Consider the following 27,984-nt stretch of genomic DNA (forward strand, 5'->3'; position numbering starts at 1 on the left):
GCTTGTAATGAGAAAAGCAATTCCCTGACTTGTTCTTTAGATACAATATACTCAACTCTTATACATATTTATTCGCATTAGATCCATATATCTAAATAAATCCTTATACAACTAAGTTATTGATTTGTTAATTTAAAGGATTATCTGTTAACTTCCTCACATGACAGATGAGAACTCAACTCATCACTTTTGCTGGGAGGTCTACTGTATAGGCAACTAACAAGAGATGCGATGGCGGGATCGCGCATGCGCAAGCACAGCCTCCGTTCTCCCGCGCGCGCGAGCATTTGCGTGCGCGCGCACGAGGGATCGGAACGGAAATGGCGTCGCGGGGCCGCGCGTCCGGGCGACGAGCGGAAGTGGGTGTGAGAGCGGAAGTGGCCGGCTAGAGCCGGGGGTTGGGCGGGGACCGGTCTTGTGGGTGAGGCGGCAGCGGCAGCGGCGGCGGCGGCTCGGCAGGCGGGTTCAGGCTTCTGGGGCCAGGTCGGTCGGGTGGGTGGGTGTCTCCACAGTCAGTCCGTGCGGGGGCCAGTGCGTGCGTCTTCCCCTTCCCCCTACCCCGGTCCCTCTCCCCTTCTTCCCTGACCTCCCACCCCACCCAGCCCCCTTCCTCAGGGGCAGCAGGGCCGCTCCCTCTGTCCTTCCCTCCCTTACCTACCCTGACCCGCCCTTGTTTCTCCTTTCCCTGCCCGGGGCAGCCGCCGCCATGATCCTGCTAGAGGTGAACAACCGCATCATCGAGGAGACGCTCTCGCTCAAGTTCGAGAACGCGGCCGCTGGGTGAGCTCGCGCCCGGGGACGGAGGGTTGCGGAGGAGGCGCGGTTGACCCTTGCTAATCCCCAGTGTTCAGCCCCCCAGACTCAGAGGAGAGAGATGGGAGACCTGACCGGGTCTTGGGACTGCCCCGGCGGAGTAGACGTGGGAGGCGATTGGGTGCGGTGGGGTGAGGGGCAGAGATGCACGGGGAGAGGCTCAGAGGAAGGATGCGGAAGCGGTGAGTGGACAGGAGCGCGCGTGCTAAAGGGCTGGAGACCTGTGGAACGAGAGGGCAGCTTGGCCCGAGCTCTCACGGGAGGATCCCACTGCCCTCTGCGAGCGAGCATGGGACCACCTCCCTCCGTGTCCCCCGTCATTGTTATGAACGCAAAGACAGCCCGTTTGGACTGGATTGGAAGGAGTTTTCAGGAATTCCCAGGGCTGGCGGAGGGAAGGAGATGCGGACCCAGGTCTCGACCAGCCTTCTCGTCCACCACTCCCGGCTCCACATGTAAAGGAGCGGGAGGGAACACTGAAAGCTGCCGGAAAATACACGATCTCTCTGGTTTCCCTTCCCTGAACCCTACTGTGAGAGATTTCTCAAGCAAAGCTAATAGTCTCCCCATCCACACCCCTTCCTTATCTCTTCTGAGGTTCTCCTTCTTTTCCCCACCCACTAGCTTTATCTGATTATCTTTTGGTTCGTGTACCAGGCCCCTGGTCTGTGATTTTTTTCCTTTGGTAATCCCTGCTCAAGTATGCACTGGAAAGCCTCCAGAGTCTATAAAGGTCTTACAGGTAACTTTTTTTTAACCATCGGCCTTTTAAAAGGTGGACTTAGGACAAGGCAGCCTTCTCTGTCAAACACAAGAATCAGTAGAAGACAGCCTCCTCCCCTAAAGCTGCTTTGCATTTAAAACATGAGCCAGGGAATTTTCACTTCTAAGGTTTGGTGCCCTGTGGTTAGTCCCTTTGCCTCGTTTCCCTGTCTGTGAGGATGGGGCTTTACATTATGGTTGCTCAGTTGAGGAAATAAGTGCAAACTGTTTCTGATGAACTGGGAACTAGTCATGGGAAAGTAGGTTCTTGGAGATCCATAGATGGGAGAGGATTGGTGGAAGGGAAGTTCTAAGTGATCATACAAATCTGTGGCTTGGAGACATTTGAGAAAAAAATACTTCTGACCCATTGCTTAAATTGACTATATTGTGTCTCCTGTGTCCTTTATAAGGTCACAGATTTTATCTGTAAAACAAAGCCTGACTTCCCTTGAAGTGTTGCATACAGTGAGCCGCAGCTATTGTTTCCTGCCAGGGGTGCAGTTGCATATATTTTAGGCTAACTTGCTTCTTGTCTTAAGCCTCCACTTAACCAGTCCCTTTGCATTTTAAATGTTCAAGCCAATGAGCTCAGAGTCTTATTTTGGGTGATTACTGTCTACTTTTTGAGCAGTGTAGCACATAAGAGGAAGTTAATTAACTTCTGCATTTTCACAGCTGATGTTAAATGCATTCTCAAGTCCAGACTAGCAGAGAAATGAGACCTGGGCGGTTATAAGCTGATTTACAAGATAAATGCCTGTGCACTTTCAAGTAGGAGCACGCCTTGTCGTGGGGTAGTCCGTTCACGTCTATTTGTGTGTTAATAATTTGTGATTACAAAATGGAGCCCATTATTCAGAACTTCAGTTCTATTCTTTTTAGAAAATTACTCTTAAAACATTTTAGAGGAATTAAAAGTAGTCACTCAAGTCTGGAAGGCATATGTTGGAACTTCTAGGACATTTACAGAGTAGCAGTGTCAGATTGTTAGGGCAGGGTAGCAAAGTTTGGCTTTTATTCTGGCCTATCATCTCTTTGAAATATGACTAAAAAGGGGGCTCAAAATATATTCTGCTGAAAAGCACTTTGAAAATCTTTGAAAAGAGACCATGATATCCAGCCTGTGAGGTAGGGCTTCCCTGGGATTAAACATGTAACACCCAGCAGAATTCTGCTGGTATGAATTTCCAGGCATGCCAGTAAGGGGAGGCAACAGTGACCTGTTTATCAAGGCTCATCCTAGGGCAGAACTTCCAGCAAAGGTTAGCTAGTGTGATAATCATAATCATTTATGGGATTCTAGCAGTGTCCGGCACCAACAGGAAGAGAAAAAGGGGGACTTTCTGAGAGCCTTTTGGCAAAGTTAGCCAAGGGGTGGGATGTGTTGGGGTGAAGACCAGAGAAAGACATTAAGGAAAGGGAATAACTTGAAGCAGAAACCCTGGAGATTTGAAAGCCTTTGCCTGTGTGAAAACTTGGAGAGGTCAGCTCCGCATTGCTTTACTCCTCAGAGCAAACCAGTTGGGTAAATTATGGTTCAGGGCAACCCTTTTCAGCGTGAATCCTCCAACTCTGTGATGTCCTATACAATAACCACTAGCTACCCGAGACTAGTTAAGTTTAAATAAGAATTAAAGTGAAATAAACTTAAGTGCCTCGCACCGTCACAGTTCTGGTTCTCAGTTGCCACGTGTGGCTGATATCTGCTGTATTTGGACAGCACAGATGTATATAACATTTCCATTATTGCAGAATGTCCTCATGGACAGCTCTCTTGCAACTACTGAAAATGTAAGCAATGACAGAGTCTTAAAGCATTCTGTGGCATATATGTCAGAACACAGTTGCAGTGGCTGTTGCATCTCAGATCATCCTGTTGGATCTTGTAGCCTGTGACATCCTACTAAAAGCCTAAATTTCCTTTGGGTAAACTAGTTTTGTCTGTCATCTAAACAGTTTCAGAATACACTGGGTCATGATAATATTTTAATTTAGAGGCAGTTCTGGCAAAGCCAAAGATTCATTCTGAACAAATTGCTTTTTGTTTTTTCCTACCACATTCCTGGGAGAGTGGCTTTTTGAAATGATTCACATATCCTCACAAAATGACAATCATTGGTAAATTGTCTTCCCAGCAGCCTACAAACTAAGAAAATGTGACTGATTAAAAGGTTATACTCAACACAGCAAATAACCTCCTGTGCAGGTCGGGTCAACAGCATTGACTTTTCACTTAGGAATTCTTACCCAGACCCCCAATTAAAGCAGAAGTAATGTGGCCAGTTAATTTAATTCTATTGTCATTGTATACACACCAAGAACTTTTTCAGCCTTCGAAGCTAGGCTGCTAGGCTGCCGACTTAGCTGGAGGCTGGACTCTAAGGTTGAGAAAATGCTGTCAGATGCAAATTGCTGTTGATTTTCAGTGCATGCTCACTCCTTGCCACAGCTGTGCATATTGTGGGGCGCTGTGGTTCTGTGAGGGGGAGTGAAGATCAGTAAGCAAACAGTGCCAATTGGGTGGGCGAGGACTGTGGGAAGAGAAATTTGAGAAAGGAATAAATTAAATCTTGCTGGTACCTTGTTCTCATTGCCAAATATGCTGCATATGTCCTCAGAGAGACAGACTGGTTTTGAAGTGACTTGGAATTAGGACATTGTTTAAGCATTTAGAAGAACTGGAATGTAGTGGCTGATTCGCTAAGACGGTCTGGTTGATCTTTTTACAGGTCGTTATAGTTACACACTGCTGCCTGTCCTCTGGCCTCCTTGGGACTGCTTTGGGCATGAAGCCCCAGAGCTACACTCCACAACTGATGACTCCTTCAGGACAGGGTTTATCATTTTAGTCATCTCCCATCCTCCACCCCCAATCCTCACTCTGTGTGTGTGTGTGTAGGTAGGTAGATAGTCAGTTCAGTAAATGTTTTCTTGAAGGAGTGGAGAAGCCAGCTAGAATGGGTCTTAGTTTATTAGCAGCTTGTCCCTTTTCTTTCTTTCTTCCTTTCTTCCTTTCTTTTAAGATTTTTATTTATATTATTTTTAGGGAGGAAGGAAGGAAGAGAGGGGGAGAAACATCAATGTGTGGTTGCCTCTTGCACACCCCCAACTGGGGACCTGGCCTGCAACCCAGGCATGTGCCCTGACTGAGAATCCAACTGGCAAACCCCTTGGTTCGCAGGCCAGCACTCAATCCACTGAGCCACACCAACCAGAACCACTTTTCTAACATATGTGAATTGCCTTTTAGGTCCTCTTCTCCATATTTTGAAATATGGCTTTAGCAGAGAGTAAGACCACCTCTTATCTAATATCCATTTTTGTAGGCTTTACTCAAAAACATGATGGAAGCTCTAAAGAGAACTTAAAGGAAAATGGTCAAAAACCTTTATAGTAAAATAATGAGCAGAATTCAATACTGTAATTCCTCTAATTCAGCTTATGGAAGGGATAACTGCGAGAGGGGCATAAGTGCCTAAAGGGAATTGGGTACGTTTGGGAGTAAAAACTCCAAAATCCTTAATGAGAAAAGAGGATTGGATAATACAGTTGGCAGGGTTTTTTTAATTGACTTAGTGACATTCTAGAAGCTTCCTTAGAAAAACAACAAAAATTTTTTTCTAAAGAATTTTAAGAATGGTTCTTGAAACCCAACTGAATGAATTTTAACATGTTTCAGTGTCTTGTGCTGTCCAGTTAATAACCCTGAGGACGTCAGCAGGCTTGTTCTAGGATTCCAGGCATTGCAACAGTCTTGACACTAATAGGGGTTCTGTTTCTCCTGGTACTGCTGATCCATTGCTTATTCTGGGAATTAGCAGAATCCCAAAACTTCCCAACTGTTGCTTCAAAATCTGGTCTTTGGACATCACCTAGAAGAAAAACTAATATACTGATCACCTTCTGTGAAGCAGGCACTTTGCTGTAAGCTTTAACGTGGCTTCATTTGATGTCAGATGTGCACTTACAACAGGTAGTTGCCATTTACAGTGGAGAAAACTAGGGCTCTCGGGAGTTGACGTGTGTACTAAGTTTTGTGCAGGCACATCCAGCACTAGTGCTTCCTGACCTCTACGGTATGTCACACGGAGAATGGTGTATTTAGGTAAATGGTCTTGCCTCAGGGTCCTGCCACTGGTCTGTCCTAAGGGCTGTGGAAATCATTATTTCAGCATATCTTTTAACTTAGTCATAAGACACTGATTGGTAAACTTTGCTGTCTACCTATCATCTCAGTCTTCTCAACAGCCTTGTGTGGTGGGTGTTTTGAATCTCCATTTTCTAGAACAGGATCCTGGGGCTCAGCGACATTTGAATAACATTGCCTGTGGTTACGTAGCCAGTGGGTGATAGAACTTGTGTTGAACAGTCAACTCTGAAGGACCTGCTTTTTCTGTGATTAAACTCACCCCCACTATCTGAAACTTTGGCAGATGGTAAAACAGAAAATAACTTAACCATTTATCTTTTCCACTTGTTAATTAAGTGGTACACTTTTTTTCCAGGCCAACCTTACACCCCTCTGCTCCATGATTTTTTAAACCACAGGAGTAAACAGCAAACACCTGGTCTCGGAATTGAGACATGGTTCTGTTACAGAATAATTTCCCAGTGGTTACCATCTTCGTGTTGGAACATGGAGTTCTCAGACCTCTAAATCTCAGATGACTTCTCAGGAGGACTCTTTTGGCCCAATGCTCTCTCTGCAGCTTGTCTCCCCGCAACCTTTTGTGAAGCCATAAATAGTAAACTAAAATATTAATGGTGGTGATTTGACAAATATTCTCAAGTCAGGCAGCAAACCACTTAGCATAGATCTTAGCGACCTCTCACAGGGAGGGGAATCTGTGCTCGGGGAACTTTACAGACTAGAGAAATATAAAATTTCAAGAGTCAAAATGTTTATACCTTGGAACCCTAGGGTGATTTCTTTCTAGTTGATTCTTCTCAGTCTGTTGATGAAGTGGGAAAGTGAGGAACCCAGTCCTTCATTGGCTGAGTTAAAGTCTAATAGTTTAAAAAAAAAAATCCTCCACCACCTACTACATGGTGCAATGTGGACTTATATAAACCCTCTACAATTTCTGGCACTGCCAGCGTTCCCCGGGAAAATTACTTCAGTGCTTCCTCCTGTTGTTCAGCCTCTTAATATCTCATTCAGACGGGCCATAGATTAATGTTTGCACTTCTTTCTTCTTTGCTCTTTTTTCTTTTCTTCAGGTTTTATTTATTTATTATTAGAGGGGAAGGGAGGGATAGAAACATCAATTGTTTGCGTCCCGCACACACCCCAACCAGGGACCAGCCCGCAACTCATGCATGTGCCCCAACCAGGAATCAGCCATCGACTTCGCTTTGAGGGTCGATGTTCAACCAACTGAGCCGTGCAGGTCCGGGCTGCTCAGAGGTGAGAAATGGTTGTTGGCCATTTCTTGCCTTTGTTCGTGGCTAGTGTTTCAAATGAGAGATCAGAAGCAATTTAAATTTTCATCTAGTTCTTTTCATCACATTATGAACTCATTGTTTCTTTATGAACTCACTTGATGTTTCCATTCTTAAAAGACACCCAAATTGTTTTTCCTAAGTCACATATGGATGACTTTGAAGAAGCAAGGTGGAACGTTGTATGTCATTTGTATGGGTTGATTTTTCAACAGTGCTTACATGCTCAATAGAAGCCAGTTTCCTTGAAAGGTATTGTTGAGCCTCTGCAGCAGCTTTTTTGTTTTAGCAGTCATAAACCATACTACATATTCTGTTATTTCCCAGCAACCCTGGAGGGCAACTCAGTCTTGGGTCACTTTACAGGTAAGGGAGCAGTGAGATCCTGAGCAAGTTATGTAAGAATAAATGTGAAAATGTATCTTATCTTATCTACTGGCCCATAAAACAAGGTCGAGTTGGTAGTAGCTAGCCTATAAAACAGAGTTTTTATATTTCCTATACCATTGGGCTTTGAGAAGTGGGGAGAGCATGTAAAGTAGCTTTCACTGGGGGTTAATTGACCATTATTGTGTATAGCTAGGATGTATGTCATCTTTTTAGATAATCACTCAACTTTTGTCAAATAGAAGCCCATGTACCAGGCTAAGCTGGGAAGCGCACAGCCAGTGTTAGGCTGTCATTGCCTTCAGTGATAGGTTCTTTCATGTCTCTTCTCTCCTTTTATCGTTAGGAGAGGTAAGGAGAAGCACTTGTGTGTTCCCATCTTACAGATGGCTGGCTAGGTCAGAAAATAAAAATGTATGGGTGTTAATTTTTCTGAAAACATGGTGCTGATGAAAGGGCTATGGTTGGAAAACAGGTGTCTTGACTGTTCTCAGTGGATACACAATGTTGTTTTGTGCTACACTTTCTATGGAGGTACAACACTGGAATTACAAAACCAAACTAGGATAGAACCAGTCAGGTGGCTTCAGGGAGAGCAGTGAATACTTTGGTGATATAAGGAAAAGGGAAAGATGTATAGGAAGACTTACAGATTGTCTTTAAAGTGGAATAGAACTTTATGTTTTGTTTAATGGCCTGAAATCATCCTTTTACTTTAAATAAGTTAAAAGCATCCCATAGCCCTGGCTGGTGTGGCTCGGTGGATTGAGTACCAGCCTGTGAACCGAAAGGTCACTGGTTTGATTCCCAATCAGGGCACATGCCTGGGTTGCGGCCAGGTCCCCAGTTGGGGGCATGCAAGGGACAACCAATCAATGTATCTCTCACATCCTAATGTTCCCCCCTCTTTTTCCCTCCCTTCCCCTCTCTCTAAAAGTAAATAAATAAAATCTTTAAAATCCTTTTTAGAAAGGATCCTATATTCTATTTAGCAATTTTCCTGCTAAATGTAATACCTTCATCACTACTGTCCTGTTGGGGAGACATTGACCAAATAATGGCATTTTGTGGTTCACACACACAAACACGTGTATCATGGTCTTGGGGAATTCAGAGTTGAAGGTGAACACCAACCACAACAGAGATTCCACATCAGCTGGAAAACAAAAGCTATACTTGTCCTACTTCCTTTTCTTATCCTCCACCTTAAGTAAATACAACAATTCAGGTGCATGAGAAAATGGGTGTGTATTCAGATGGACAGTAAGAATGATAGCAGAGTTGTCTGATCTTAAATAAAGCTCAGGAGCCTTTGTAAGTCCCCTTGAAGGCAAGTAGCAATACAGTTGTCTTAACTAAGGGGCTTTTGTTTTGCAGAAACAAACCAGAAGCAGTAGAAGTAACATTTGCAGGTAAGTGTCTTTATCTCAGTCCTATAAAGTAGCGATTTTCAACCTGTGTGCCAAAACAATTCTTATAACACGCAGTGCCTGACTATTTAGTCAGGACACTGACCTCTTTTTCCCTTAGTGTCAAAAAAAAAAAAAAGAACACTGGCCAACACAACAGTAGCTGTCCACTGTGAATGAATCAGAAATCCACATCCCCCCTTTATTTTTAGACTGGCAAAATATATATATAATATATTTTTTGGTGTGCCACAGAATTTTGGTAATTAGTTTATGTGTGCCATGAGATGAAAAAGGTTCAACATTGCTGCTATGAAAAGAAAGCACGATATAAAAAAATAGAAAACAAAATTGTTCCTAAAACAAGCTTTGACATTTGGAGAACATTCCCTCAATTGTCCAGTCTTCATGGGGTCTTTATTTTAGATGATTATTTTATGAATTTATTGAACTATATCAAGTTACCTGCTAATCTTAGAAGTTTGGGTTTAATTTTGTGGTACAATTATATTTTTTTAATTTTTAAATATTTGGTTACTATCTTCAAGTAGCCATCATCTCAGTTTGCCTAGAATTAAAATAGTGGGGAAACACAAAAGTGCTAGAGACCTAGTCAACAAGTCAGAGAGCAGTGTCACTGCTTTCTGTTCCCTGTGAAGTATTAAGTGTTCATGGTACGAACTTGCTGTGTGAACTTGGCATTATATAACCACCCTCTGTAAAATGAGGGTGCTTGACTGGATGATCTTGGAAGACTTTCTGTAGCTCTGAAGTGCTGTAACCTGGCGGCAGGCACTTTCCCCAGCCCTCCTAACTGGTAATGCCCGATCTCCCTAAAGAGATGGTACACCTAGTTTCAGGAACTGCATAGGGTAAGCTTCCTGTGTACTGCAAGAAGATAGAAGCCACAGAGAAAGGAGGCCTATAGATTAGAAGATACTTGAGATATAACCAAATTCAGTGTGTGGGCCTCATTTGGATCTGAATTCAAATAAGACAACAGCGTTAAAAATTTTTTGAGACATCATTTGAACACTTGACTAGCTATTTGATATTGAGAAATTAATAAAAAATTTAGGCATTACAGTGGTATTGCGGTTATATATATTTAAGTCTTCTATTCTTTATCTTCTAGAGATACATTCTAAAATATGGTGTGATGTCTGGGATTTGATTTAGAATAAATCATTGGGGGGTTGTCTAAATGAAACAAGATTGGCTATGTGTTGATAATTGTGGAAGCCGTATAATAGGAAGCAGGGCTTCATTATACTGTTCTTTTTACTTCTGTACATCTTTACAATACATAACAGTAAAAATTTTTTATAAAACCATTTCCAGCACTAAGCTGTGATTACGATAAGAATGGCTTTGTAAATTTTTAAAAAGAGCAAAGAGGTTGGTACTTAACAGTTCTGTCCCAGTGTTTCTGCTGATTGCCCACATGGACTTAAAATAAATGCCATTTTACTTATCTGCCTTCTTATATAAGGGAGACTTTTCTTGTGACCTGCAACAGACAGACAAGCACTTGGAGATATTATTCCCCATTCCCAAGTTAAGCAGTCTTATTCACTTTACTCACAGATTTTGATGGGGTCCTCTATCATATTTCAAATCCTAATGGAGACAAAACAAAAGTGATGGTCAGTATTTCTTTGAAATTCTACAAGGAACTTCAGGCACATGGTGCTGATGAGGTAAGTTCTACATCATTTTAGTTGGGTCTCTTGTTTCCTCCTCACCTTTTATTGACAAACTTGCCACTCTGAGAAGACCCATGACACTGACTCCCTCCCACTGGCACTGGTCACCCTGAAGAGCTTGCTCACCAAACCAGGTGCTCTTGACTCCCACTTCCCATAATGATGTAGAAAAGGGTGTTTCCCTAAAAAGGTTTTGGCTCTTTGCTTGCTTGCTTGCTTGCTTTTTACTCTGGAGAAATAAAGATGTTCCCTAATCATTGCAAACAAGAACAGCTTTAGTTTTCAAAAGATGCAACAAATAATATTCTTCCTTGACCAATACAAAAATAGCTATCACGAGACTGAGACGGGTTCTGTTCTGTTTCTGTAAGTGTCAGGCAGGCATATTCTAGTCTGTTTAAATTTTATAATCATAATTTTTCATTCTGAAATTTTAGGCACAGATCTTCCCTTTAAATTTTAAAATTTAATGTCCCTTAGAGCTGTCCTCTTTAAGTATCTTCTTCCTGATGTCTGCCTTAGGGGAAATAAGAAAGGGTGGTCATGCCTTATTCACTGGCTTTTCTCGATAGTTAAAGTAGCAGGTTTGGTTCCTGTTGAACTATATTTGCTCTGGGGAGAGCCATTTATGGAAGAAAGAAAATGCTATTACACCAGTGTGTGCACATTGTGGTTGGGTCTCAAAGCAGGAAGTATGACTCAGTTCCTGAATCAGTTTTCAAATATCTTTTAGGTTTAACAAGCTAGGTTCTCCTTAATCTGGTGAATGAAAATACAGCCAATTCTATTTTCTTTCTGATTTAGAATAGTAGCTTTTGATTATTTAAAATTTATATAATGAAAAGGCTGTTTGCAAAAGAATATGATCAAAATCTCAGTAGTTTTTTGGTTTAAAAACTAAAATTGGCCCTGGCTAGTGTGGTTCAATGGATTGAGCACCAGCCTTTGAACCAAAGGGTCACCAGTTGGATTCCCAGTTGGGGCACATGCCTGGATTGCGGGCCAAGGCCCCAGTTGGGCAACTGATTGATGTTTCTCTCCCTCTCTTCCTCTCTTCCCCTCTGCCTACAAATAGATAAATAAAATCTTTAAAAAACAAACAAACTGTACAATAACTAAACAGAATACCAAGAGCCATAGGCAGTCACTTCCCTTGGTTATTCATATGCAGTTGATTTGCTCTGTAAATTCAAAGGAAGAGTCAAAACCTTTTCTGATTTACCTCTTAAGTCCAAAGGGAGAAGAAATGTTTAGAGAATTTGTATTCATGGTGGTTATTTTACCTGGAAAAGAAAAGTTTCAAAGAGAAAGATCTAGTTATATAAACCATATAAAGGATTATATTATATAAAAGATAGTAGCTAATTCTTCTCTTTACCAAATAAAGAGCAAGAAGAAACAAGTGGCTATTAAGGTTGCCCTGCTTTAGATTAACTATAAAATAACTACCTGAAAAGAATTGTTAAACAATTGAACAGACAACCAAATTGTGTAATAACTCTCTGTAGGCAATCCTCTCTTGTAAAGATCTAGGTGCAATAATAATAATTATCTGAAAGAAAAGAAAATGTTAATTAAGCTAGATTTCTTAACTTTCCTCTCCAGTCTCTGCTTTCCTTACAGTGGAACTCCAGAGCTCGTTGCTATTCTTAACAGCTACCATAAGGGTCAAAGAACCAACCCCACCCAGTCAAGTGGGTGGAGTAAGTAACACTTGTGTTGGAGCAGAATGCACAGTAAATGGCTCCCTGGGTTGGTTAAACAGTGACCGGCCTGTGATAACCACAGGAAGCTTTTTACTTTGTCACAGGCCTCTGCTCCTAGGGTGGGAAGGTCTGATGGGGATGACGGATAGGTTGCCCATGCCCATCTCCTGGCGTTAGGTGGGAAGAGTGGGCACAAATTGAGCAGTGAGTCATAGTGAGAAGTGCAAGTGAAGTAAACGGGGGTGGTGACTGGTTTGGTCAAGGGGAGGGAGCAGAGGAGTTGAACATGGTATAAATTTGGCTCCAAGACCCTCTTAGATCTCAGAATATTAACTTAGTACCCTTGGAATTAAACTAAATCTTAGGAGCTGTGGTTTCTCCAATGTCTGATCTCCCCTTCTTCCAAATACCAATAGTGCACACAGTACAGAATTGTTCCTTAGGGGCAGTGTGCTAGTTAAGATTCTTATGGGATATGCATGTTACTCCCCCCTCCCCAACTCTTTAGGAGAAGTGGTATATAAGACACCTGAAGGTCAGAACACTCTGCCACCAATAAACTCTATGACCTTGAACCTCTCCCCTTAAGTTCCTCTTCTGTAAAAGATGCCTCACGGTGGCTATATGGTCACCAAATAGGAACTATATGTGGCGTTTATCTTTTGCCATTATACAAACAGACGTGATCACTGATTCAGGTTTTATAATCTACTCTACTATCTGAGTTTTGCAGATTGAGAATTTCTTCCAGCTGAAGGGAAGTGGTTAAATAAATATGTGGAATATTAAAGGTACTTAAGAACAAGGGCATAGAGAACCTAACCATGTGATAATTTGCTCAAATGGGACATAAAATATATGGTTTGCTGCTGATTTCTTTATAATTATCTAGAGATTGCACTGAACATAAGATTAGAAGAAAAACATTGATATTCACTCACATCTATTGATTGTCCCAGTGTGTATGTGTCACTGAGACCACAGCAGTGAATAGGACAGAGTGCCTGCTCACATAGAGCTCCCCTCTGTTGCTGCCTGTGTTTGCAGTAGTTTTCTCTGGTTAATGGAATTCTTTAAAATATGCAGGTATAACTTCTGTATTTAAAACAAAAGTATGTGCTTTTGTTCACTTTTAATCTGTTAATTTGCCATGGATTAAGTTCCCTTTTTTGGTATCCCAGAAAATGTAAGAGGATCATTAATGTGTTAGTGGTGAGTCTAGTATTAGAAATTTGATGCTTAGAAACAAACTCTGCAGGTGATTAGTATATTTGCCTCAGTTTCACCTTCCTGGGGAATAGTAATGATACCTTTCCTCCCTAATGAGGGTTAATAATAAGCCATGTCTATGTGTTGTCTGTCCATATATAAAAACTTCAAAATACCAAAAAAAGAACTTCTAGCAAAGATGGAGGCCTAGACTGACACGCTCCATCTCCTTCCACAACTAAGAAGGAATACAGCTACTGCAAAACTAGAAATAACCAGAAGTTCCAGAAATTAAAGCTACATGGAAGTCCAGCGTATGAAGTTATAAACAAGCGGTGCTCATCCAGATGGGTAGGAGGGGCGAAGCCGGGGCGGAGAAGACAAGCTATGCTGGCAGCGATGGCGGTAAGCACAGACACCTGTATTTAAAAGGAGGCAAGAAACACCTGGGGACCACCCCTGTCTACAGACCAGACCCATCAGCTCGTGATTCCAGTGCTGGGGAAGGCAGACCCCCGTTGCCTCGGTCTGTGAAGGCCGGAGGAGATGGGGACAGAAGAAGAAGCTCCTGGTCCTTCAGCGGAGAGTAAACGGCAAGGATCCATCTTACCCCCACCCCCACACAAAAGGTGGCAGCATGGTGAGAAGGGTTGTCTGTTAGTGAGAAGTGCACGGGACTCTGCCGCCTATAGTGTAGGAGGTGTGACAGGCTCCCTCCCCCCACCAGGAAGCAAAGGTAAACACAAAACTGTCAGGATGGCACAGATCATGATAGAGATCCCCGTGTCGCAGCTGACCAGACAGCAAATATCTAATCTAACGAAGCAACAGATAGAAAATCTTTCTGAGGCACAGTTCAGAGCTTTGGTGATATGAGTGCTTACAGACCTAACAGATCTTAAACAAGATGGGGAAGGAATGAAGGCTTGTCCTGCTGAAATGAATGAAAACACATACGAAACAAGTGGTGAGGGAAAGAAAACCAGGATCAAATCAACGATTTGGAACAGTGAACCAGTGCAGAAAGAGGAAACAAAACATACGGAAAATGAGGAGAGGCTCAAAAACCTATGGGACACCTATAAGCAGGCCAATATCCAAATCATAGGGTTGCCAGAAGGTGAAGAAGATCTAGAAATTGAAAAATTATATGAAAAAATAATGAAGCAGAACTTCCCTAACTTGGGAGAGGAAATAGACTTACAGGTCCAGGAAGCACAGAGAGTTCCAAATAAACTGGACCCAGGAAGAACCACACCAAGACACATTATAATCAATATGTCAAAAATTAAGGATCAAGAGAGAATCTTAAGCAGCAAGAGAGAAGAAGAGAATTACGTAAAAAGGGGTCCCAGTAAGACTATCAGCTGATTTCTCAAAAGAAACTCTGCAGGCAAGAAGACTGGCAAGAAATATTCAAAGTAATGAAAAGTAAAAACCTGCAACCACAATTACTCTATCCAACGAAACTGTCATTCAAAATAGAAGGGCAGAGAAAGTGCTTCCAGGACAAAGTAAAACTGAAGGAGTTCATTAGATCCAAACCACTGTTATATGAAATGTTAAAAGGACTCGTTTAGGAGAAAGAGGATCAAAACTATGAACATTAAAATGAAAACTGTATCACAACCGCCAACAACAGAAGCTAGAGAACCAAAACAAAGGCAAACTAAGTAGGCAATGAGAATGGGAAAGGAATTATAGGTATGGGGAACATTTTGGGGGGAGGTCAGCAGGGAGGGGAGAAGGGGGGAAAGGGAGGGAGATGGTTCAGGAATTAAGAAGCACAGTAGGAGAAATTGGAGTAGACCGGAAGATGTTGAGAATTATGTGCACAACCAATGGGCATGGACTTGGGGGGACAGCTGAGGGGGGAGGGGGTCACTGGGTAGAGGGGAGCAAAGGGAATAGAAATTGAGACAACTGTAACAGCATAATCAATAAAGCGTATTATAAAAACAAAAAGATTATTGGAGTCTAGTGACTTTAATATTTACTTTTTTCTGTCTCCAAATTACTTCCTTTCTAGCGCTGTGTCCAATATAAGTCAGAACTACTACTTCCAAAATAAAAAGTTTGTTTCTTAAACTATGTCAGCCTAGGAGCAGTTTCCACCAAGTGAAGCAGTCACGCCAGCACAGAAAAAAATAGGAAGATGTTAAAAGTTTTATCGTTTACTCTAAAAAACTGGAAGTATTTGTTTGGAGGAAAATACATTTAGGGAGTACAATCTTCTGTGAACCCACCAATATATAACTGGCTAAGATTGATTTACCCATTGTCTTTTGCCTTTAAAAAGCTGGTGATGAACTAAATAATTTTCTTTTCTTTTTTTTTACAATTTTATTTACTTATTTTTAGAGAGAGAGGAAGGGAAGGAGAGAAACACCAGGGACATGGCTTGCAACCCAGGCATGTGCCCTGACTGGGAATTGAACCAGCGACCCTTTGATTCACAGGCCAGCACTGAGTCAACTGAGCCGCAGTAGCCAGGGCTGAACTAAATGATTTTTAAAGTGTACACAATAAGCAGGCTAACCAGAATCAGTGCCCACCAATTCTGGTTTTCTCTCTCCATTCACCTGGGTTAGTGGTTTGATCTGTACTTATTTGATGACTAACATCGTCTACTCCCTTGGCATGCATTGTGCTCTGTTGGAAAAACAGGTGATTATGAGCATGTATGTTCAGAGAACGTATTAAGAGTGTGACCAAGTCCTAAGAGTAAAGGATGAGCCTTGATTGAAAAATAGATCCTAGACTAACCTTTTGGATTTAATCTCAGTTCTGTGAGTGATTTGCTTGGTATCTCAGATTAATCTGCTTCCCCCTCTGTATCCAGTTTCCCATCCACCAAATGAAAGGAAGAATGCTGGCTCAGGAGAAGCCTGGCAAGGACAGTGCTTTTAAAATAATGAAATTATCATAGCCTTTGGGTTAACATACTTGTTCTTGTGTTTTCTAGTTACTAAAGAGAGTGTATGGGAGTTACTTGGTAAATCCAGAATCAGGTATGTGGTAATGTGCATGACTGGAGTGAAATGAAGAGGTGTGCCTGTACTGTACTTTTTTTAGCCAAAGGATTTCATTTAACTATTTTTTTTTACAAATATTTCTGCATAAGCCCAGTTCCCACTTCAATCCTATCCATAAACACAGCTTTCAAGGGCTTTGCATTGTCCAATAATGGTACATAGTGTGGTGTACAGAATTAATATGTGTTTTTAGCATTTATTTAAAGGGGCCAGTTGACTCTTCCCTAATCTCTTAGCCAGAGAGCCGCCTTTGTTTGTGGTGATTACAGTGCCTTTTGGGAAGACTAACCAACTATTGGTTCCCACCCCAACCCCTAGTAACACCCATTTGTGTACACTGAACATTTGGAGAAAAGAAGAGAATGGTTACAATTGTTCTCAGATTTTCAAGTAACAAAAATGGCCAGAGGAATTAAAAAGCACCATGGCCATCCTTGATTAGAATGGCTATGTTATACTGCTTTAAAGGAAGTTTCAAGTGGAAAAAACAACTATATTTTCATCCCTATGATTAAGTGATAGTCTGAAATTCTGAAGCATTTAACTGGGCCCCCATAGTCAGGACCAAGTGGTAAGACTGTTTGAGCATAATGTTTGTTACTCAAATATTGTTGCTGTGGTACCTTGATTAACACATTGTTTTAAGAAGGAAGGTGTGTCTGTCATTTTCTTTTAACAGTGGTTACTTTACTGGCTTATTTCCTCCTTATTTGCAACAAGTTGCCTCACCACTCTCATTAGAATACTTTCCCTGTCTCCTATATGCTTCTCTGGAAACAAAATATCAAATACAGAAAGGTGCCTTTGGAATGTAACTTGTTACTACTGGGAGAATTTGTGGATGGGAGCTTTGACTGCATGCAGTCCATAAAGAATGCTGAAATGTGTTAATCCCCAAATTGATGGTACCAATGTGTGGTAGAAATGAAAAACAAAAGGTAAATAACACTCTAGGCTCAAAGAGGAATAAGGAAAATTTCAGGAAGAAAGAAATAGAACTAACACAGAAAAACCATGTAGGAATTTTTAGGCGTGCTTGTCACAGCTCAGATCCTAAAATCTTAACCAGAATGAGCAGAGCATGACACAGAAAGCTTATGCTTCTCTCCCTGGACCTTTTCCCCCACTTCCCACTAAGCGTAGGCACTGCCAGATTACAGACCTTGTGTTCATACAAGTGCAGAACATGGGAAAATAGTGTCAGTCCTTCTCTTTTTCTGTGAATTTATCTGGGCAAGTTTGGAAAACTCAGTAGGCCGTATTGGATATTTGACTTTTCTTCATCCTCATTATGTTCTGTTCATATCAGAAGCCTTACTTAACTTACGTCTGACTTTAGCAATCGTTTTACTTTGTTTTATTTGGCTTCTTAGCAAACCTTGACTTTAAATATTTTCTTTTTTATCTAATCTTGCAGTCTGTTTGCTCCTTTGGTTTTTGGGTCCCTAAAATGGAATGATGCTTAATATTATTTAATACTGGAGGGCCAAAAAAGTGCTAAGTACTACCTAGAACAGAGATTTAGATAGGGCATGCTCTCAAGGAGGATAGACTCAACAAAAAACACAGACCTCAGGAATGCTCTTGGGAAATAATTAAATAGTCTCAAAGTACTGTATAAAGGTTTAAGATGTTCAGCATTGTGAAATCGATGCAGTTCTGGTAAAAGTATTCCCATCAGTTGCCTAGAATTAATGAAATGATCCTTGGTGTTATACAGATATTCCTACAAAATCTTCTGTAGGCTTTTGGCTTGTATTAATCATTTCGTTATATAAACAAGTGTGCCAACCTTGTTTACTGAAATTTGTACTCGATATGCTGTAAGGAGCCAGGACAGTGTAGTGGTCAGCAGACTTGGATTTTGGGCCTTTTCTGTCCCATTTATTGATGATTCACTGTTCCAGACACTTGAGATACTGCACTTTCTCATAAGTCTCCCAATAGTCTTCCCCATCTCACCTCCTTTTTTTTTTTTTTTTTTTTTTAACAGATCCAGGAATTGTAGAGGTTGGGCAATTTGTCCAAGGTCACTAAAGTGGCAAGGTCAGGATTTGGATCCAGTTCCATTCAGTTCAAAATAAAGTTGCCCCTACCTCTCTGTCATACTGTGTCTTTCATGGCACTTTGCCTATTGAACTTGTTTTTCCCTCTGAAATGAGAATAAACATATCTGACCTTCCTGCTTCAAAGAATTCTTATGGAGATCAAACGAAGTAAAATATTTTAAAACACTTTGAAAATTTTACAATGTATACAAATAAAAACTACTGGGGATATAGAGAGATATATTTCTAGATTTTTCCATATCCTGCCTCCTTCCACAAAGGATTTATAGTGACATATAAGGGGATATTTTTTTTTATCAAAAAGCTATCCAGCTTGTTGGCACTTGATACATTAAAACTCAAGAGAAAAATGTAAACTTGATAGCATGCACATACAGTCCCCTTCACAGCTGTGTCTGGAGCACTAAATATCTAATCAAAGTTTCCAGAGTATGACTTCCTCCCATTTCTTACTTGTAACTAGTCATCTTTGATATTGATCCAAATTTTTGCATAGCATTTGCTAATTAGCTATATATATTTACAGTGATGTTATAAGAAGTGAGATTTTATTTCACCTCCTTTGTCCTGTGAGGTAGATGGGAATGAACAGCATTCTACTGGGGTTAAAAGTATGATCACTGAGAAAAAATAAAATGTCATTAGAACTTGGAAAGTTGTTAGTTTTTTTTTTAAATAATATAACTGCTGGGTGCTTTTTCCCTCCAGGGTACAATGTCTCTTTGCTATACGACCTTGAAAATCTGCCTGCATCCAAGGATTCCATTGTGCATCAGGCTGGCATGTTGAAACGAAATTGTTTTGCCTCTGTCTTTGAGAAGTACTTCCAGTTCCAAGAAGAGGGCAAGGAAGGCGAAAACAGGGCAGTTATCCATTATAGAGATGATGAGACCATGTGAGTATAAAATTTGGTCCTGAAGCCTCAGCTAGCACATGTACTTACTAAAACATAGACAGCTAGGTCTTACAGTCTGTTGTATGAACCACCCCCCTAAAGTGTCTTTCTCATAACTTCTTTAAGCCAGGATGTATGATTGGGCAGGGGTTGGGCAGGGGGGCACTTCCCCTGGTCTCCACATATTGAAAGTTGGCAAAAGATGAAAAGAGAATCCAGTGCTTTCCTTTAAAGTACCACTGTTCTGAGTCTGCTTCAGTAATATAGCCAGATAATCAGGAGGCAAAGGGTGACCGTGGGTTCTGTGTTACTGCAGTTCTTGGATCATCTGCATGCTATGAATCTCATAGTATATAGGGAAAGAAATGTTTTAAAGTGGAGTGCAGAAAACCCCTAACTGTAATCTATTTCATACCATATAGGCAAAGTGAATAACATCTACTTTGGTAGTTTTCACCTCCTGCCACTCTTAGGTCATGTATTATACGGACTTTGTTGGCCATAACTACTTAGTCTTACTGGGCACACCTTGTTTTATGAATTAAGAGACTTTGCCCTTGTACTTTGCTTGCAGATCAAGTTCTTAACAAAACCCCATTTTGATTCTGTACTTACTCTCCTGGGTTTTGTTCCCCTCAGGTATGTTGAGTCTAAAAAGGACAGAGTCACAGTAGTCTTCAGCACAGTGTTTAAGGATGACGATGATGTGGTCATTGGAAAGGTGTTCATGCAGGTATGGAGTGGACATTTGGGGGGGAAACCATGGCATGGTGATTTATACCATGGCACCAAAACCCACCATAAGCATAGAAAAGAGAGCTGGCAGTTGTGTTGATGCCGGAACTTGTTAAAGGTTTAATTAAACAGCCCCCGCCAAACTCGCTGAATGTTTCCTTTTTTTAAAGATTGTATTTATGTATTTTTAGAGAGAGTGGAAGGGAGGGAGAAAGAGAGGGAGAGAACATCCATGTGTGGTTGCCTCTCATATGCCCTCAACTGGGGACCTGGCCCACAACCCAGGCATGTGCCCTTACTGAGAATCGAACCTGCAACCCTTTGGTTCTCAGTTGAGCACTCAATCCACTGAGCCACACCAGCCAAGGCTGAATGTTTTCCTTTTCTTAGTGGTTTTACCCTTGCAGGACCGGACTAGATAGTGATTTGAGTATTAAACATACAATATGATCAAAATTTTAAACATCCTTTATACTGTGGGGATCTTTGATTTAAAGTTTGGTCACAGAGGGAAGGGGAATAAATGGTAATGGAAAAAATACAATAAAAAAAAACAATGTGGGAAAAAAACAAAGTTTGGTCACATTTTCTGTCCTCTTGTGTTCTCCAGATTTCCGACAAGGTCTGTTGACTTGGCTTAGTCCTAAAGTCTTTTCAGAATGGAGTCTAGGAAATTCTTTAGTGTATGATACAGTAAGAGGGTAGAGTTGCTGAACTGATAGTGAAGAGAATTGGCCTGGGTTTGACCAAACTCACCCTAGGGTGCCTGCTTCACAAGAAGCTCATCTACTACGAAGAGCAAGGGGTGTCACAGAGGGTGACCCAGCATACCCATTGTAGCTTTGTCATGCTGTCTGCTAACCAGTTTCTGCTCTGGGACATGAGAGCTTGTTGGTGACATGGTGTCCAGGCTGGTTTCTTCTGAGAGCACAGCATTCAAAGTCTAGTACAGTGGTTAAATTTTCAAAAAACTTCAGTGTGTTCATTCTGTTCTTCGGTGGGATGATGTGATTTAAGAATTCTGGGACAAAATCGTTTTTGCCAAATGGAGTTGAAGGATGGTTGTACTTAATAAGTGAGGATACTTGATTAAGTGGCTAGGGAAATCTTCAGAAGTGACCTCCGCAGTTGTATCCATCTGTCAGGGCTTTTTGTGTTTAGACTGATGAATCAGAAACTAATTTGGGAATTCCTCTGCAGAAAAAATTGGAATATTGGTATTCCCAGCATTCGAGAGTAGTAAACTTTATGAGAGAGAGGGTGTGTGTTTGTGTGTGTGTGTGTGTGTGTGTTTTTAAACTGTCTTTATTATTTTTTAAATGTGTAACTTTGTTTTCCAAAGATTTTAGAGAGAGGGAGAGAAACATCAATGAGTGGTTGCCTCTCACGCGCCCCCAACTGGGGACCTGGCCCACAACCCAGGCATGTGCCCTGACTGGGAATCGAACCCACGACACTTTGGTTCACAGGCCGACGCTCAATCCACTGAGGCACACCAGCCAGGGCAATGTGTGTGTATATTGGGTCCAAAATGTAAGCCTCTGGACAGGCACTTCATGTGTTTTTAGGCAGAATTGACAGGGGAAGTAAATTTGGTAGCTCAGAAGTCAGAGTAAATCCAGTCTGACAAACTAATTTTAAAAGCTATGAGGTATATATTTAGATTTGGCTGGTTTTTTTTTTTTTTTTTTTTTTGTTTTTTTTTTACCGATTTTGTTCCATTTTATGCCAGGCGACATCTTAGCTTATTTTTATACTTTAAACAGATCTTATCTTAGAAAGTGTGCTGGAGGTTTGTTCCCTAGGAGAATTTTGTGTGTTCTTTTTCTGTGTATGAACGTAAACGCCTCCCTCAACGTACATCTGGTAAGGGAATTTTCTAAAAGGAAAAACAAAGTTTCTGCATTTTTGCACTAATAGTATCTCCAGTTAGTGACAGGCCTGGCACCATGCAGGCACATGTGGTGTCTGGGAATGTGAAAAGGCTGTGCTCAGGAAGCCATCTGTCCTGCCTTCCTCTCTGAATTCTAACACTGGGGGAACTTACTTGAAATGACCATAGAAACCTACACTGACTCTGCTGGAGTTTTTTTCCCAAAATAAATCATCTGGGCATTTTCCTGGGCCTAGTTATTTTAAATTTCTAGAAAGGGAAAACAGTGGATGCCTAGCACAGAATGTTGTGACCTGGGACACTGTCTAAAGTTCCTTGTGGTCACTACTCTGCTTGCTGCGGGCCTTTGTGGGCTTTTCCATGCCAGCATGCACTTCCAGCCTGGTCAGCAGCACACAATTCCTGCTTTTGTCATTTGACAGACAGACTCTGAGGGATGCTCAGTGCCTGTAGAAAAAGGGGAGTAAGGGAGTTTCCATTTCCCATTCACACAAATGGTCTAGTGCTTGGCTTCCGTAGGCACACAAGCTGATGTCTGCCCACAGGCAATCTGCCTCTTCGGGCAGTTGTGAAGATGTTATTTTGAGGATTCTTGTTACCTGTATACATACATGGTTATATCTATAGCATATTTTCCTGACCTGGGAACAGAGTCAAAGTCAATAATTTTGGTAGATATTGCCAAGCTCTCCTCCACAGAGGTTGTACCATCTTCCCTCCCACCTACAATGTAGTAACATGCCCACTTCCTGAGACTTCGTTGTCAAACTTGGATTTCTGCCAGTCTGATAGATTAAACATGGTATCTGTGTTCTTTAATGAACGGTCAGAACATTTTAGCCATTTGTCATAAGAGTTGCATATTTTTTTGAATTTTTACACTTTCATTTTATATATAAATTTTATTATCTGTTTCTAGTTTTTCGTGGTTTATGACATGAAAAATGGACCCATCCCTGGCTACCTACTGGTCCTAGTAGCAATTATTTAAAAGTCCACGTTTATACTACTGATTTAAGATGCTACCTGTATTGTATACTAAATTTCTATAGATGTTTTAATTTATTCTGAACTTCTATAATAAATTGTGCTGTAACGGAAGAGAGAAATAGTATTGTGATGCTCAAGACATCATAGCTAGAGGGAGCAAAAAGAGGCAGTATTGCTGATACATATGTAACAAAGATACTAATGAAAATATTTGGGTGGGTGGGTTGGTTGGCTGGTTGGTTTTTAAGTGTTATTAAGAAAGAGACCACAGAGAAAGACATGAGATTTGCTGAAGGATAGTCCCAAATCATAAGCACTGTATATGTGTTAACCAAGCTGTCAGTGTATTATTTTCTATATACAGAACTGATGAAATGATAGTAAGTCACCTCAGATTTATAAATACTCCATCTGGATATGAATGCCACATGTATAAGTGAATTACAGCCTTTCAGACACTAAACACAAGAAAATGCTGGCATTGTTATCTGTTTTGTTTTCTCCCCCGGGGCTGAAGAGCAAAATGGGTACATGTTAGAAAACCTCCCAACCCCTTTGCAGAATGAAAGGTGCTGGCCAGAGATGGACAATCTCAGGAGTTTTGCTTTAGAAGTTTCCATTTTGAATGATCTTGATTTCTTCCCTGCCTCTCCAAATATTTTTTTCTTTGGGAAACAAAATTCAAAAGAGAGTTAACCTAAGGCAGCTATGTTGATTGATTTCCCACCAATCGAGATCCCAGACTAGGCATTAGAACTCCTCAAGTGTTATCCTTTCTTTGTTTGCCCTTAATTTGCTGGGGGCTTGCTAAACAACCTGTAGTAGTCTTACCTACAAATGGAAGCAGTTTCTGCTCCTTCCTTTCCAATGTATGACGCTAAGTCAGCTAGGGTAGAAGTGCTTTTTTTCATTCAGCAGTCCATGTGTGCTAGACAGCCTCTTTGAAGGACAGAGGAATAGCTAGAGAGGAATAAAGCAGAATCCTTGGCTTGAGGAACTCACAACCTGGTAGAGAAGCCAGCTGCATTAATGAATAGCGCAAGTATCATAGTGGAGGTTTGTAGAAGAGACATGGGAAGCCCATAGAGAGAGCAGCCAGCTGCCGCAGGCTGCTGGAGATGGCATTATGAAAGAGGTCGTGTTTGAGTGCAGTAAAAGAGTTTATAGGTTTATAAATACCTTTCAGTGCTCATAAAACTCAGAGCCACCCAGACCGGTGTGGCTCAGCTGATTGGGTGTTATCCTGTAAAGCGAGGGGTTCTTGGTTTGATTCCTGGTCAGGGCACATGCCTCAGTTGCAGGTTCAGTCCCCAGTCAGGGCATGTGCAAGGGGCAGCCTGATCGATGCTTCATTCTCACATTGATGTTTTTCTTCCTCGCTTTCTCCTCCCCTCCCCCCTCTCTAAAAATAAATGAGTGAAATCTTTTAAAAAAAGAAAAACTCACGGGCCTTGGTAAGCCCTTGATTTCATCCCTCTGCCATTTACTTGGTGAATGTGGATCATCTGGTCTTACCAGCATTGCTGGAAAATCTAGTTCGGTTCCTCCAGATCTGAGTTGGGATGGAAATGCCTTGTATCACTTACCTATTTACACAGGAATGTATGGATTGGAAAAGCTTGAGGTTCGGAGATTGCAACAGAAGGAGTGGCTGGTTGTCATGTTGTCAGCCATTTTGCTGTAGTTTGATAAGGGTTGGTGGGTCTGTTTTGTTAAGGGTGATGAGCTCTTATGCAGCGTGGTGGCTGTTTAGTCCAGGGCCATTCAGGAGCTAGAAGAAAACTGCACTTTCATTTCTCATGTCACATGGCCCCCTTGTCTCTGTGAACACTGAGACAACTCAGCTTTTTTAACTCTTGTCTTCTGCCCTCAAGAAGAGCTTAACTTTGGTCTAAAGTTCTGATTGATGAATTCTAAATAATAACAGGATATAAGATATTTCAGTGAAACAGGACTTGTGTTAACACCCAGAGGCCAGCGAAAGTGTGGTATTCATGAGACTGGAAGAAGTGGAGATGAGGGGGAGGGGAGTGATGAATAATTGGTCAGCTAGCTCATTGGGGCTTTATATGCAGAGATAAAGGGAGTTAAAACTGTATTTTAAAGACTTAACCAAGCTTAAGTTTAGGTTCCATTAATCCAGAAATTGTGAAGATTTCCTGAAAAAAATATCACCTCTGTCACATTAAATCAAAAGAAACTATTAAGCAATAGTCCTTATCTTAAATGTAATCTGGTTCTCCCAGTGCTTTGCAATTTGTTGTCTGTTTAATCTCGGATGTAATTCTGTCACCTATGATATTCCAAACAAGAGAAAGGGAAGAGGATTAACAGTGCTTTTCATCACATTTGAATACCAGCCTTGTTAAGTACATTGTGATTTCTCCTGTTTGAGTCTGAAGTGCATTCATAGCAGCCAGTGCTTGTAATATTTCACATTAGGTACCGTGGATTTTTCAGGCCTCTGCTGGCCCAGAGGGCTGCAAAGGTCACACCCTGTAGGGAAAACCCCGTAGCGTAAATTGCTGTTTATCTTACACCAGATTTTCTTCTGGTGGCTTTTTCTTTTATCCTGGCAGGAGTTCAAAGAAGGACGCAGAGCCAGCCACACAGCCCCACAGGTCCTCTTTAGCCACAGGGAACCGCCTCTGGAGCTGAAAGACACCGATGCTGCTGTGGGTGACAACATTGGCTATATTACCTTCGGTAAGCAGGGTGGGTTGCCATGTTGGTGTGACTTGGATGCATTCATCTACAGACGGCCTCACCTAGACAGACCTTTGTTAAAATGTGGAGGCGGGGGTGGCAAAGGCAGGAGTACCAAGCTGTTGCTGTTGCCGTGGCCATGACTGTAGAAGGGATGTCATGAGACACTCAGTACAGGCCTGTAGTCATCTCCCCTTTTTCCTGTTTTTCTTAAACCCTAAGGAAGAAAGTGTAGCCTCTGGGGTCAAGTGTTGGGAGTTAAGCATTGCTGAGCAGCTGGGTGGGAGTTCTCTGTCATTTGGCATTTCTTGGTTTTTTGGTGTTAAGCTGGAGCTTCGACCATGATTCACTCATTCCACTTTTCCGCTGAAGAAGTTCCTATCTGGTAGTTGCTTCAGCCTAGTGAGCTGGCTGGGCTCATTCAGTAGAGCTGACAGGGTGGAATAGCAGTGTGTATACCCACTGTGCCCGATGCCACTAAAATGTCTCCTTTTGAGAAGTTTTCTTTAAGTCACCTCAGTGCTAAAGGTATGTCAGTTTATTGGTGACGAGTGAGTAGATTTACCCTATTTCTTTAAATCTAAACTACGCTTTTTTTCACATTACCCTCTCTGAGGTCAGGATGCAACTTACAGTTCATGGCATATCATAGTTTAATTGGCAGCGTATCTGTGTAGTGCATGAAGTGACGGCAAACTTACTGTCATTAGCATCTTAGGTTCTGTAGGAGAACGCAGGTGTCTCCTATCCTGGTGTTCACGCCTTTTCAGGGCACATTGACACGGCCCCATCCTTCCTACGAGGCATTTCATTTCATTTCAGCAAAACTCCGTACTCAGAGGATTTTGCTGATGGTGAGACCACTGAGTAGAGCAGGTGAAGGAAATAGAGAGGATTCGAGAAGCCAAAGTGGGGAGCGGGGGGGGGGGGGGCAGTGCTGCAGGTGCGGAGCACCAAGTGCCTGCACCTGTCACCGGGTGGCCGGAGCCGCAGGAGAGCTTTGCTCGGCCCCACCCAAAGCTGCAGCCTCTGCCTGTCCGCGTCAGGGGTTCAAGCTCTTTATTCTACCTACTGTTTCATTTTCACCACAAAAATACAGGCTCTTCTCTGGAATCTAGTTTCTCTGAGGGTCTACTCTACTTCAGCACCAAGGACATAGGACAGGCAGGCTTTGTTTCCTAATCCTGATTTCTTAAGGTTAAGTGTTTTCTCCAGACTTACCAGATAGCAGTATCGCCTTTCAGAGAGACTGGTAAGCCACAAGAGGCAGGAGCTAGTGGGCATGTGCCAGGCAGGGTTTTCATATTTTGGAGGTGCACAGCCACAGAATGCAGACCTGAGGTGACTGCGTAGGAACATGCCCTTTCCCTGGGGAGCTTGGTTTTCTACCACGATCTCCTTTTTCTCAGTGTTCTCTACTTGCACTCACTGGCACCTGCCCTGGTTACAGTATTTATCCTTCCTCATCTCAAGGAGAAAACCCTGACAGCCTGGGCACGCTGGAACGAGTGGGTTGTACCTAAGCAGGAGATGGGAGCTGACTGTGGGCTGCTGGTCTTCCCGCCCACTGGCTTTGGTGTAACATGCTGACTCCTTGCTTGTGCCCCCACCCTCAGTGCTGTTCCCTCGCCACACCAACGCCAGTGCTCGAGACAACACCATCAACCTGATCCACACGTTCCGGGACTACCTGCATTACCACATCAAGTGCTCGAAGGTGAGAGGAGCCGCAGCATCTCTGCTCCCATGCTCAGGTCATTCCCTCCACCAGGATAACAAAAAGTCATCCTGCAGTCCAGGCTGTTGCTGTGAACTCTTTTAATTAGATGGTTCTAGAGGCTTCAGGAAATCTTGATCTTGATTCATCTCTCCCCCTACCACCACTCTGCAGAGCAGAGAACTGGATATGTGTCTCCTGCTTCCCTACTAGTCTCTGTGTTAATCCCAGGATGTATGTTACCAAACGGTTCTATAAACTTCTAATGAAAGCAAAGCTGTCTTTCTAGAACATGACTGCTTCAATACTCATTATGTTTACCCCCAGGCCTATATTCACACACGTATGCGGGCAAAAACGTCTGACTTCCTCAAGGTGCTGAACCGCGCACGCCCAGATGCTGAGAAGAAAGAAATGAAAACAATCACGTGAGTAGGACAGGCCCACCACAGGACCTCCTTCCTCTCCTAAGCTCACCGAGCAGGAAATAATGGGTGTTGGCAGCC

At 42.1% G+C, this 27,984-nt stretch overlaps 1 protein-coding gene across 1 annotated transcript; it reads left to right on the forward strand.

The window, feature by feature from the left end:
• The first annotated feature begins 371 nt into the window (after positions 1 to 371).
• On the forward strand, positions 372 to 27,941 carry ARPC2 (actin related protein 2/3 complex subunit 2). The gene is made up of 10 exons (XM_090283685.1): positions 372 to 483; positions 699 to 780; positions 8,785 to 8,819; positions 10,404 to 10,516; positions 16,403 to 16,448; positions 19,250 to 19,436; positions 20,076 to 20,169; positions 25,635 to 25,761; positions 27,378 to 27,478; positions 27,806 to 27,941. The coding sequence occupies exons 2-10, from the start codon at positions 707 to 709 to the stop codon at positions 27,908 to 27,910; spliced, it is 882 nt and encodes a 293-aa protein (XP_090139811.1). The 5' UTR covers positions 372 to 483; positions 699 to 706; the 3' UTR covers positions 27,911 to 27,941.
• Positions 27,942 to 27,984: the final 43 nt, after the last annotated feature.

Source organism: Furipterus horrens, unplaced genomic scaffold, assembly GCF_987537825.1.
Source record: "Furipterus horrens unplaced genomic scaffold, mFurHor1.1.pri manual_scaffold_1, whole genome shotgun sequence".
NCBI lineage: Eukaryota > Metazoa > Chordata > Mammalia > Chiroptera > Furipteridae > Furipterus > Furipterus horrens.

Bases quoted from the DNA above. Each gene is read 5' to 3' on its own strand.
- ARPC2 (XM_090283685.1), top strand. From the start codon at position 707: ATGATCCTGCTAGAGGTGAACAACCGCATCATCGAGGAGACGCTCTCG. The intron at 781-8,784 runs GTGAGCTCGCGC...TTTGTTTTGCAG, and splicing joins TTCGAGAACGCGGCCGCTGG to AAACAAACCAGAAGCAGTAG. The intron at 19,437-20,075 runs GTGAGTATAAAA...TGTTCCCCTCAG, and splicing joins TATAGAGATGATGAGACCAT to GTATGTTGAGTCTAAAAAGG.